We start from the raw sequence: 14,148 nt of genomic DNA, 5'->3' as shown, positions 1-14,148 counted from the left end.
TCTTTACAGATTCAACGTATTTAATGGGAACTGCAGTTAAGACTCCCTTGCAAAATCTAATAAAATCCTTATTTTCACAAAACAAGCCTAACCAATTCTTGGTTCAAATACATCCTTAATGTATTACAAAACATCTCCCAGATAATCACTTCAGACTTTGCTTTCTCATTTGTAGTATCATGCCAAGCAATTTCATTTAACATACATAAATACAGAAGACAACATTCAGAAAAAATCTGCAGACACATTAACTTAAAATTATTTTCTCTAACACAGCTCTTTTCAGAATAGTTTAGACCAATCAACTTGTGCGTATGTGTCTCATTTGGACCACTCACTTTGGACTAAAACACAATGTAACCACAGATTTCTCATAAGGTAGCAAGGTTCCTTGATTGGGAATGCACAAGATCAAGGTGGAAACATCTACATCTGTTGTCCTATTTTTGAGGCTTAAGTCTTGTAAAACAGCATCTGTACTCCTCTGAAGATCCGTCCCCTAAAAAATAATCAAAATGTGGAATAGTTCAGCCTGTTCTGCTTCCCCTATTGTATTTGGATTTTGTATTTTTCTCCTACACATATATTTTCAAATCTTTCACAAGTAGAAAGACATAATAGCACTGACATAGCTACACATTGCATGGCTAACCAATTTTTAAACATATGTTTCATGTCAATGTTTTGAATTCCCTTTTTTAAAGATCATGCTCACTCAAATGATTTCACTGAGAAAAACAAGTGAAACCACAGATGCTTAACATCTTAGAATACCAAAATATATTTTGAATTCCTACTACATGATAGGAAATCCAGTAGGATTTCAAGTAAAACCACTCAAAAAAACCCAACAAAACAAATAACCAAAAAAAAAAAAACAAAAAAAAAAAAAAAAAACAAAAAAAAAAAAAAAAAAAAAAAAAAAAAAAAAAACAACCACACATATCCAGGCAACATACTTAACATTGTTAAGGTTAAGATTTCACACAGTGAAACAGAAATTTCTGAAGAATTTAATTCCAAGGTTAAATTATAGTAAAATATTGTTGGTTAGATTGAAGCTTCAGTAAGCCTGTTCATCAGTAAATAGAATGGCATAGTAAATGCTACTAAAAGATGAATGTTAAGAAATAAAAAAAGCAGAAGCAGAAATGAAAACAAGCTTTCAACTAAAATACAAACCAGAACAGTTTCTTACCATCTCTCCTCCAATGGCATTGTCTTCCAGGACTGCTACCCAGTCCATACACTCAGGACTTTCATTGTATAAAGATATCTGTTCAGTTTTTGAAGAGCCAAAGTAAACTGGTCCAAAGTTAATGCATTTCAATACATTTCCACAGGACACTCCTAGAACTTTAAGAACTTGTTCAACCACAACAGCTTTGATCCATACTTCAGTGCAGCCATGACCTTCCAACTCCACTCTGTCAGTAAGAGTAGCAACATAGTAAGTAGCAATAGTAGGTAATGTAGAAAAGTGTTAGAAATAAGCAGTTTGGTTTATATTAGAACCTATGCAAAACTGAAACAAATCAGAGCATTTAAATCACTGGCTTTCCACAGATAAACTAACGGGGGGGGGGGGGGGGGGGGGGATTGGCATAGAGGAGAAAAAAGGAGTGTACTTGATGATGAGATACCTGGCAGGAATATTACCAACTAGGAAGAATCACACATTACATGGTGGAGTTTTGGGGAGCTTTTTGAGATTTTCCCCTTTTTTAATGTTTGAAACAATAGAAATGACATCTCAAAAGAATCAGAGATGCCCACAGATGATACAAAGATTCTCAGAAATAAGAGCAGTGTATCTAGGTACCAATTTTGGCATATACTTAGTAATTTTCTCTTAGGCAACTGAAGCTAGAAGTTCACTGAATAAACATAAAAGAACTGCTGCTGTTCCTTCCTGAATGCTTGATCTTGATGATACACAGAATACCAAAGGACCATATAGACTTTGTAAAAATGTCTGTTATTAGAATTCTACTGGAACAAAGAATATTTGTTCTTGTTGCACAAAACAATCAAATTTAGTAATAGAACATTGTCCTAATAGAACCAACTATCCTTTTGAATAGTCCATGAGCTGAAAAAAATATAAAAAAATAATCTTTGGTTTTAATAGTCACATATATAACTACACAAGGGATCTGGGAGAGGATTTCAAACTTTAAATATCATCATTCAACTTCTAAAGCATAATTAAACAATTCTCCAAGACAGAAAATAAATCCCTAAAAAAATATAACAGTGAATTCCTCTGAAAATAATTTTGCTTGTGCATAAAAGCAAAATACTTAGAGGACAAAGCAAACAAAAAGAACCAAGGTGTCTTCATCAAAACTGTGCTATTTCTCTAAATCAAATTCCTGTCAAATACCCATTGTAAGACTTTTAACATTACCCTGTTTGTTTTAATATATATATATACACACAAATTTATATATTTGAAAAGGAAACTTAAGATTTCATTTAGTCTTTAGGATATAACAACGACTACTAAGAAATACCAGATTCACTGACAGAATTCAAAGAATTTAAGGCAGGAAATTGGTGAAGGATGAAATCTGAGCTCTGTGTAGTTATGTTCTTTCAGTTTAATAGATAAACTATCTATTAGACTGCAGGAGACAGTAGCCATTTAACCAAGATAGGGTGAAGAAAATAGTGGACAGAAAATTAAAGACAGACAGCATGACACTTTGTAACCAAAAGGTTTCAACTCAGTAACCAAAGGAAACATTGGATGAAGGAGGATGTAACTGTAAGGCAAAATACAGATATTGTCTTCCCTGTCACTCTAACAGACTTTTTTTATTTCATTTCCTTTTCCAACAGGCTACAAAAAACAAGAATGGGAAGAACTGAACTTTAAGTCATATACCCGAATAATTTAAAAACAAAACAGGAGACAGACAGACACACACCACACACACCCCTAAAAAAAAACCCAAACAAACAAACAAACAAACAAAACAAAAAAAAAAAAAAAAAAAAAAAAAAAAAAAAAAAAAAAAACCACACCCTATGCACTATTATAAGAAAACAGGATTGAAAGGGGACTTGCCAGACTAGTATCCACTTACAAATTCTGGCACTTCTGAAAAAGACAATATTCACCATTTGAACAGAGCCAAGATAGGCATTTAAAAGAGTGAGTGGTTGCAAATACATTCCCTCCATTTAAAATAAGATACACCAAAGGGCATCATAATGTTTCTGAGAGTCCTGAAACATACAGACCCAAAACAAAAATAGCAAAGTTACTGTGAAGCTAAAAAAGTAAGGAACACAGGATGTGTAGAAAGGTGAAAGATACAAAACATCATGGTTAGTTGTATACTGAGAGATGTGCAAACATCCCATACCATTATGACTTATGAGAGATCTTTAATAACACAGCCAGGTATACAATTTATGCAGCACTGTTCTGTGGAGATAATTTAATCATCATATTCATTTAATAAAAACAAATGTAAAAGACAGTAACTGACACCTAGGAGCTTAAGTTTTTTAGATAAATGTTAACAACAAAGTCTAGTATTAATAACAGACAAAAATCTAATTTATAGTGCTGGATTTCTTCAGTCATACACTCACTTTATCACTTCTTTTATGATTCTAGGTACATCTGTGCAGATATCCACTTTAACTATCTTTATAGATTTCGGCTGTACCACTCCACTGGTAGGTTCTATGTTAAGCAAGATAACCCCATCATATGATACATTAAATGTACCTAAAACAAATAGAATAGTAAACAGAATATTATACAAAATAAAGTTGCAGATTTACGTTCTTTTATTACACATTTGGAATTACAAAACACATTAACGCGGGTATTCACAAGCAGTACATTTTCCAGTGGAAACAGGAACCATGGAGTTAATATTTTTCAAAATCATTTCTAACACAGAGTAATATTTTTCAAAACCATTTCTAACACAGAGTAAATAATTATTTCCAGGGTTTCTTTAAATATTACACCCACATGTCCAATGCCACTTTGCAAGCTGTGATTGCAACAGAAAAGATACTGAATTTCTAAACAAAAGCGACTATATCCTAAAGCAGCTGTAAGTAACATTTTGTAAGTTACCAAATAGCGTATACATGGCCCTAGGCAGCTACAATAGCCAGAAAGTTAAGCACATATTGCAGGTAACAACAGTTTTCATTATTTGGTATGTACACACAACATAGTTTATTGCAGAAAAGAACAGTGAATATTTCCAGGTTATAAAATATTTCGTAAAATGTGAAAAAAATACTAAATGTGTATTTAGCCAGCAGTATTAATTATCTGTAATTATATCACAGATAGCAAGAAATTGTTTCAAATATTGTAGGAAAAATGCACTGTTTGACCTCAGACAATAGATAATCTCCGATATGAGATCAGAAGCAGGAACAAAGGACTCATTTTGCACATGGGATGACACACAAAATGCAATCCTTGAGTCACAGGCCAGCATGCAGCACTTCCCACTGAGGCAGTTTACGTGCTGCCTGTTAGTGCGGCTTGCTATATTACTATTTACAGAGCCTACAGGAATACAGATTCAGTAGCTCTTCCTCTGTCTGCCCTTAATACATTCTTTGCTAAACACAGCTTTCATTGTAATTTTGCCTGTGTTCAATCCTGCAAAACTCCATCATGCAGCCTGCATGTATCATGCAACAGTTTAACTAGAAACATTTCCAATACAATGTGAGAAATTTCACATTGCGCAAAGTAGTTGTAGATGCATTTATAATGTAGGTTATCTCATCTTCTTTATCTACCCATAATTCCTCAAAGACATCATTATGTATGAATAAGAGCTGATTATATAAACTACAAGCTACATCTTTGGGTTGAGCTGTCTAGAAAAAAAAACCCAACAATTTCCTTTGCTGTTTAGAAAAAAATAAAAAATAAACTTCTGTTCTAACTAGACAGCCATTTGATTTTTCTTTTTTTAATACTGCAATCCACCTCTGCGTTTTTACAACCATGTATTTTCTCTTGGTACAATATATCTTGTGGAAATCTATGAAGTAAATGTTCACACAACCTTGGCCTAATGCAAGTAAAGACACCTTGTGATATAATAAACAGCTATACAAGTGAGGAACAAAAATAATTAACTGCCTTAAAATACATTCTTTGAAACTCAGCATAGTTGCAACCCTACTTCGGGGAAAGGTGTCTGCAGCTTTGTCCCATGGCAAATGCAGTCAAATAGGTTACTTGGATCATATAAGCATTCTTATGCTCCATTCTCCATGTTTCTTATTCTCCTTGGAAGGGTCCCACCCAGAAGTGGAAGGCTGTGCATGTTTTGAAAGCTGTATGATTTCAAAAGCTATAGCAGCATGATAAAAGACCTCTCATTATCTTCTGGTAAGAAATACAATTCACTTCCCATCCTAGAGGACTTCAGCTCTGAAAGTAGAGGGAGCTTGTAGTTGTTTATTTAACAGCTACTGAGATTACAGAATCACAAAGACAACAAAGCAAGAGCAGACGTGATTTGCTACTCTCTATTGTGCATAATAAGCTGATGAGAAACTGTTATTTTTACATCTTTCATATGGGACTCAAAAGTAGAGCAGCCCTGAAATTTAGCAAAGTTCTAAATTTATTTTTCTCCACTAAAGTGGAAACATAGTACTGCCTACAGAAGCAATGGGCCATTTATAACACCTTTAGATGCAATACTCATAATCTGCATAACCCAGAAGTTCAGTTAATTTCTACTTGGCCACTCAAGTGTTAACTTGTATAAAATTACACTTCCCAAGAAAATAAAATATTTATATCATTTAATACATATTAAGTATTTACCTGAAGATGATCCACGGTTAGCAATACTAATCTCTTTACTAATTATTTTACTGTTTGCAATCACTGCACCAAAATTAATCTCTGACTCAATTTCCAGATAACAGCACGGAATTAATCTGCAGAGAAAAGACATTGTTATATTTTCCCAAAACTTGAAAATACCTTTGCATTTTTAAAGAAATGCGATTAAGCATTCCAGGGGAAGAGAGTTGTCCTTTTCTCCTAGTTCTCCTACCAGTGTTTAAGCAACTTACTTCAGCAGTGTAGCGTACACAGGAAAGATGTAAAAGAGATCTAGTTAGTTATCAAGTTTAATGACTACTATAACTTTAAAACAATATAGCTTCACACATTTTGTTGAAATGGAATGTATAAATTTCTATTTAATTTCAAATACTTCATTATAGTACAAAGAACTTTAAATAAAACTATCTTGAGTTAGTTGCATCACAAAATAAGACCAAAGCCAACATTCACTGTGTTTCATTATAAGCTGCCTGAACTAAAAGCAGAGAGAAAACACACATGCCAGTTTCAATATATAATCTTGTTTTATGGATACTTTATGTGGCTTCAACAAAACTTATTATAACAGACAGAAGTGGATAATGACACAAGTTATTTCTATTATTTATTTAAGAGCATCAACCAGCATGACATCACTGTATTGGGTACTGCTTAGCCATAACAAAAAGATCATGCTCGCTTCAGGAAACTTGTACTTTAATGGCCCCAATTTCTGATATAATCACACCTCTGATCTCACATAAAACTGTGTTTGAAATCAATGGGAATTTTACATCAGCACAGCAGTCTATCTCTCCTTAACCACAAATAGGAACATGCAGGAACAATTGAATCTCATGATCTGCATTACATGTAGTACAGAAGACTAAATGGAGAAGGAAGATAAATCTTGGCCAAGCTAGGTAGACCCTGCCCATATAATCCCTTGCATCAAGGAGGAGGGGAGGAAGAGGGAAAGGAACGGAAAGAGAGGGGGGGGGGGGGGGGGGGGGGGAACAAAAAACAGAAAATGCAACAAAAGCAGTTGCTCTTGAGAATGTTAATACACTGGGTTTAATTGTCTTTAATAATTTATTGTAATGCAAAAAAATAAAGTCGTAGATTCTTGAAAGAGATGGTTGAGACCAGCAGGATGTGGAAAAAAAAAACCAAACCAAACAACAAACCATAAAACAAAAATAAGCACACTCAAAAAGATCATAAAAACCACATTCCAAGAATTCAGACATTCTTCCAAGAAGCTTAGTTAGAAAAATGAAACACAACTATCTCTCCTCTCAAAATCCAAATACATAACATCTCATGTAGACAGGAATAAGCATAAATTCTAACTGCAGTGAAATTTTTCTACGAGATATAGACCTGTGCAAAAAGAGAGATAGTCAAGTTAAAGGTTTTGGGGTTTGTTTTTTTTAATACAGGGTGGGGTTTGTTTGGTTGGTGGTTTGCTGGTTTGGTTTTTGTTGGGGTTTTTTATGAAGATGGAATTTACCTCTGGAAATGCCTAACTTCAAATGTTTTCTTAATATTTTTTAAAACAAAAAAAAAATCTTAATTATTATATTTCAAAAAAAGTTTGGATGCTGAGTTCCATTAATCCTAAAAAAAACCACCACAAATAAAACAGACACAAAAACCCAACCACAACTGGCTTGTTTAAAACATATTCCTAAACCTTGAGTATAAGTATTTTCTATGGCAATCAAATAGTTACATAATTAAATCATTATACTTGTGTTACTGAGCACATCATAAATCCGTGGTTCTGTAGAGATTAAACTAAGAATGTGGTTTGGTTTCCAAAACTTATATAAAATAGATGAGCCACAAATCAATATGATTAACCACTGGATCTAAACTCATGAGCCAGGCAAATACATACCTGCTATTTTACTTGAAAACCAAATAACTGTGCTATTAATACCACTAAAGTACAATACAATTCTTCTGGTGGCATTTTTTCCCGAAAAAACTTAATTTTACAAAAATAAGAGGAATATTACTACAGTTTAATGTTGTATGGAAAACTAACCTCTCCAATACTCTCAGTGAATCTTAGCCAAGACTAAAGATTATCTTAAAATGAACAGTAGATGCAACTGAAGGAATCACACAAATTGTTCACAAAGAGGTTAAATCCTTTCACACTTTTCTCCTAAGTCACCAGTGAATTTTTCCTTCAATAAAATTCTACAGACAAAACATGCAGACCCACAAATTCACAGCAAATTATGTATAGGTACATATAACTCATACAGAACTAAAAAAACAATATCATTTCAAAGAAAGAAGACTACAAATAAGCTAATAGGTAGGAGAGAAGTAGCAGGCATTTAAAGAGGCCTGTCTGAATAATATCAGAATAATATAAGAAAAATATTTCTTATACTGTAACATTTCTGAAATTGCTGTCACATGCTTTAAAGCTTAATTCTGTTTTGCAGATGTACAGGTCTTCAAAGGTACTTCAAAGGTACAATCTGAGTGACATTCACCAGAGGGTGAAAATAAATACTACATATGAGTTGGCCAAAAAATCAGGATTTGTCTCTGACAAGAGATTTTGTTTGTGTCATAAAAATATACAGCGATATGACGTAAATCTAAGTATAGCCTTAACGATTTTTAAAAACACTTATTTCAATTCTTGACATTATAGGAATTACTGTTTATTATATTATTATTGATACATCAGTAGAAATAATATTAAAAATATTTAAAAATATACAAACTTTTAAATAGGAAGTGAAAAAACACATCAGAATTAAATAAATTTAGGGGAGAGAGGGTGTCTGTCCTCCAAAACAGAACACTGCAAATATTTCCTTGAAAATATTTTCAGGTTATCCCATCAAATTAAACAGTTTTGTGGACATTTCATAGTGGCAATGCAATTTTTATCAAAAAAATCTTTTGACTAGAAGTTCTCAACCAGTGTTACACTATGTACAATAGTTTCTCAAAATGGTTGGTGGTGCATTTTAAACTATGTTTGTACAGATAAATATTTATTTAGTGACCCTTCAGTGCAATAATTGATTATCATCTATCTATAAGCAAACATGCATGATGCAAACTGCATTTGGGAGAAGACAAACTCCACAGAAAAAACAACTAATTGGAATTGTTATTTCCAAGCCTCCCAATGGTTGACTGACTTTTGCTAAAAAGAGACAGAATTTACAAGTTGAAAACCCCATATCAGACTTAACTATTTGTGTCCTACATTCACAATAGTACATTAAATTAAGATTTAAGATGAAATGAGGAAAAGCAAATCAGTGAAAAAATCATGACATAAGAGGTAAATGAAATGTAGGAGTATTGCTTATATGAAGGCAAATCCCTACATATTTCAGGCTAGCAAGAGACATCTGTAGGATTGGTTGATTTTAAAAATAACTCATATACTAAATAATCTCCATGGAAATTCCTTTCTGTCCATACATGTAATTAGTAATATTAAGATTTTCATTAAAAAACTATGATTTGCAGTCATTTATGGGATTAATCTGTCCTAATTTAGGCATCTAAAATCTGGACCTTTAACCCAAACTTTGTCATTCTAATTTCTCTTTGTAGACAAAGGAGAGAAAGGTACTCCAGAGCAATTCCCCCTCATCCTGGGGTGACCACCTAGCCTAAATCTGATAAACTATATTTAGAAGCTTACTTTTTTGAACCAATATATGTTACAGACAGTATATGACATATATCCATATACACACATATAGATAGGCACACACAATACACACTGACAAAAAATGATCCTTGAATGTGTGGCCTTATTCTAAAACACACACCATATTTTTAGAATTTGGCAACATATGTTTCACTATAATCCAAATTGCAAATGCAATTATATATGCAATATATAATAATGCAATAATAATAAATGCAATATATAATGCAAATATGGACAATTACTATAAAAATCTTCTATGTAAGTAGTCCAGTAAGGAGAGAAAACATTAAGATTAGATGTTAACTTGTCTAATGTTGATACAGAATTAGAAATTATCAATGTTATCACAACCAACTTAAAATAAAGCAAAAACAAAACCCCAAACTTTCTAGGATCTTAGACGGACATCACCCCAATTAACTTCTTACCTGTGTGCTTTTTTTTTGGGGGGGGGGGGGGGGGAGGGGGGGGGGAGAACACAAAAAAACCAAACAATTTCGTTTTTTAAGGAAACTTACTATTTGCTTTCAGTGTAATTGACAGATTAGTTACATAGCCATATCTCACATGTATTAACAAATTTTCCATAAAACTAAATTTCAGATAGTAACAGCAGCAGATGAACTTTTGACCATCATACCCAAGCAGGGGGATATCAACTGTGTCATTTTCTATTAAAAGAAGTAGTCTATCTCGAAGATCTTCTTCCTTCTCAGGAAAATATTCCACAAGAGCTGTAACTTGAAGTCCAGATGCAACAGGTTTTTCTGGATTTTCCACAATTAATTTAAACTGCAATTTAAGAAAACATAAATTTTTTTTGTAAAATTTCTAGATTAAAAAACACCTACATGTGGTTCATTTTCAGAGGAATATGCAGATTGATTTAAAATTCACAACCACATTTAAAATATGCATGATTTTAGAAAATTTCTCTTCTTATTTACAAAAGTCCAGACTTTTTACAGCAAAACAGAAAGACAGAATGAACACTAACCCATCAAATTACATGGAAGAGTTGGTTTAGCAAAATATCATTTCTGGTCTTTTCAAGAGAGCTCTGGCTTTTCCTACTGTTGCAGTAAACCTTCTGAAGCAACACAAAATCGTCAGCTACTACTCAGTGCAGAATTTTTTTAGTACCTGAGAAAGTAACACAAATTAAATCTCAGGCCAAAGCAGCAACGGAAGGAGACTGTTCTCAGCATAAGAGTTTTCTTTAGGTCTGACCGTCATTCAGCTGATGTCAACAGAAAGTGTCATTGTACACTGAAAATTTGATTGAAATTTGACCTCCAATTTTGGGGGTCAAATGAAAGAAAAGAAAACTAGGAAGAGCTGACAGAAAGCACCTTTCATCTCTCTCAAAACATAGTTCTGGATTTGTTGCTGTCTGTAAGCATCAGCTTATATCCAACACACCCTGCATATCTTTCCTTGAACAGAGTACACAAGTAACCTACTAACATGCAGTAGGAAATCCTGCAGTTCTCACATTCCTATGAAAGCCTCACAGCAAGGTCTAGAGCTCCTCTGGCGTTTCAGTCCCCTTACAATTCACATCACTCTGTGCACAATAGGCTTCTGCTCTATATGCTCAGTTTATTTAATGTTTATTTCTGACAGAGAGTCATCCCAATATCTGTTCTACTTTATGTTTGAAATATGCAAACATGTAATTTACTACTTGCTGATTCTATTATCTGAGTAACTCTTTCTATTCCTTTAAAATTCCTCTAGCAGTATAAACACTCAGCTAAAGGAAATTTGTTATGTAACATGCATCATGATTACAGGCTTGATTTTGAAAGAGTAGCCATGTTTTAATTTTGAAGTGTGTAAAATTTCTCTCTTCCCTAAAGAGAATTACACAGCCAAGCGTATTCATTCTATTCAAGGGAAAATGAATACATTGTATTATGAACTTTTAATGAAACCTATGTAAAACTACTTTGTGGGCTAAATTCCTTGAAAGGTATTTCTTGGCCATGCACTGTGACAGGTCAAGGAAGGTTATTTTTCAGTTCTCGCAGTCTATGAATATAATGCCTCAGAACATTTACAGATGAGTCATACACTTCAGAGCCATGTAATCACAGATGCCAGCATAAGGTCTGGGCATGAGAAAGGGCAATACAACAGACGTTTCTGGAGATGAACAAGCGAAGCAGAATCTTGTCCCTTAACTGTCATCTCACACACAATAGCATTAAAACACTCGGCAAAAGGCATGAGATACTGACAGAGGTAAAAACTCTTAATATATGATAGAGTAACATTTTCTCTTTTCTAAAATTGACTCTGCCTTTCCTTCTGGAGCATGTGAAAAATTGATAAGGCTGATGAAAACCAACAAAACAGAATAAGCACAACCCTACTAAATCAAGCACTCCCAGCAGTTTCCAGCTTGTTCCAAAAAAGTCATCAGTTACAGTGTAGTAAAATCAAGCTGTCTACATCGTGCAAATTAGCAAATTTTAGCAGGGGGATATAATGCATACATATTCTTGGCCACTCTTGCCCTCAAAAAGAAAGGCTGACTACTCAGTGAAATTATCCAAGGTACTTCAATTTTCTGACAATCATTTTGATGACTACCCTGGGATATACTTATTCAGAGTTCAAGCTGCTGTGAACACAAAGCAACATCAGCTTCTGTTAAACCCTTTGATCCTAATTTTGATGTAATTAACAGAAAATAAACTAGCTAGATGAAAGACCAATATAAAACTACTAACTACAACTGAGTTTTGCTGGACCTACATAGGTTACAAGGGCTAAACCAGTTAGAATTGTAAAGATGGATTTGCCTTTAAAAACTCTGGCTATGCAGTGATTTTTCCAGAACTAATCAGATGCTATTAATAGTAATCATAGTATCTTGACAAAAGATTGTAAAGCTGAGAAAGGTGTCTGCAAGCAAGCACCACAAATGGACTACTCAGAAAACTTAGAATACAATATAGAAATGGGGTAACAAAGCTACCAATCAGCCCTTTGGAAATCCAAGCAAAAACAGTTTCAAAAATTGTGCCCTTCAGCTGACCAGAAACACTTCACAAATTTAGTGTTCACACCATAGCAAAGCGATCCATTTCTACATAATGCTCCTTGAAGTAACAAGGAACTCATGGGCTTCTTAAGGGATAAAATTTCTGGAAAGTGCAAAGCCAGCCAGTAAAGCTAAGCAGGATTTGTTACTAACAAGGGACTTGATATGGTAAGACATACAAGAAAGTTAATTTACTTCAACTGAAGCAATGGATTTAGCAAACAAGATAACTCCCTTCAAATTGCTCATCCGAAGCTCTGTAAGTATCATAGAAACGAGACCTACACATTCACACAAGAACACAATAAACGTGGACTGGTTCCCTCCTTCAGAACTGTCACACAAGAAGCAGTTCAGACAACTTTGGCTCTAAGAATGGCCTCTTACTCTTTCCAGTTTATCCAGTTACACAACTGTTTTAAATTAATTTCCAATTCACTGGCAAATTTCTGTTTGACTCATAAGGTGCTCAGGCACCCGGGGCAGCATTTTCCATTTACAGTAGCTGAACACAGAAGGATTTACACCTGCCCAAGCAGCCTCTTACACAGGACCCACCTAACCGGGCAAGCCTGTGGGCAGACGCCCCCATGCAAAACTGCCAAAAATAAAAAAATAAAAAAACAGGGCCTCGAAATGCACTTCTCTGGCAACGTTCTGCATCTCAGGGAGGGGCTGGCAAGCGCAAGGTGAGCGGGATGCGGACCAGTTCCTCAGGGCAAGCCCGGCAGGGACAGACAGACCCACGGGACTCGGAGTCGGGTGTTCTCGTGAAGTGCTACTGTTATTCACGCACACTGGAGTGGTGCGAGGTGCTGTGCAAGCAAACACAGAGCCGACAGATGACTTGACGAGAGCGGCAGGCATCGACGACGTTACACCCGCCCGCCCCGGGCAGGGGCCGTGGGAGCAGACACTCCCCGCCGCTCCCCTCCCGGCCGCCCCTCACCTGGGGCCGGTGCGGCGGCAGCAGCTGGATGCGACAGCTCTCCACCCGCCGGTTCTGGACGCTGAGCGCGGCGCGGTAGCGGCCCCCCGGCACCGCGTCCCTGAAACACAGTTCGGCCGGGGCAATGCGCACTCCGGCCACGTCCCGCCACCCACCCGCCATGGCCGCCACCGCCTCACCCAGGGGGGCAGCGCGGCCTGGAGACGATCGCTTAACAACGGACGCAGGACGCTGATTGGAAGGAAAGGAGCGGCGCTTCCAAACCCACCAATCGGAAGAGGAGAAACGGGGCGGGCGCGGGGCGTCGCCCAAAGGAAGGGACGTTTACCCCGAAGCTGCCGTGGTTCCTTGTGGGCGCTCCAGGCGCTGCCTGAGTCTGCCCTTCGCCCTGGCACATCGTGGCCCCGGCAGGCAGGGCTGGTGGCACAGGCGGAGGCCGCCATTCCATGGGCACCAGGTCGGACAGGAGCTGGAAGGAAATAATCCCGAATCCGCTGGTTTTTGGAAGTGCGCCGAAGGGGCTACATCCCATTGGCCTGTGTTTGCCAGTACAGATACCTGAGCTGATGATACCTTCTGTGAGGCTCGGGCTTGGCCAG

At 36.1% G+C, this 14,148-nt stretch overlaps 1 protein-coding gene across 1 annotated transcript in view; it reads right to left on the bottom strand.

Annotated features, from left to right (window-relative positions):
* The window catches only part of CFAP47 (cilia and flagella associated protein 47), a 341,722-nt gene extending 328,011 nt beyond the window's left edge, over positions 1-13,711 (bottom strand). Inside the window, exons 1-6 of the mRNA XM_074929626.1 lie at positions 13,550-13,711; positions 10,189-10,340; positions 5,837-5,952; positions 3,607-3,745; positions 1,199-1,427; positions 339-499 (exon numbers count right to left, since the gene is read on the bottom strand). Coding sequence (XP_074785727.1) covers positions 339-499; positions 1,199-1,427; positions 3,607-3,745; positions 5,837-5,952; positions 10,189-10,340; positions 13,550-13,711 — 959 coding nt within the window. The remainder of the gene's footprint in view (positions 1-338; positions 500-1,198; positions 1,428-3,606; positions 3,746-5,836; positions 5,953-10,188; positions 10,341-13,549) is intronic.
* Positions 13,712-14,148: the final 437 nt, after the last annotated feature.

The sequence above is a fragment of the Athene noctua genome, chromosome 1 (genome assembly GCF_965140245.1).
Source record: "Athene noctua chromosome 1, bAthNoc1.hap1.1, whole genome shotgun sequence".
In the NCBI taxonomy this organism is placed as follows: Eukaryota; Metazoa; Chordata; class Aves; order Strigiformes; family Strigidae; genus Athene; species Athene noctua.
This window is presented reverse-complemented; position numbering and strand designations above follow the sequence as displayed.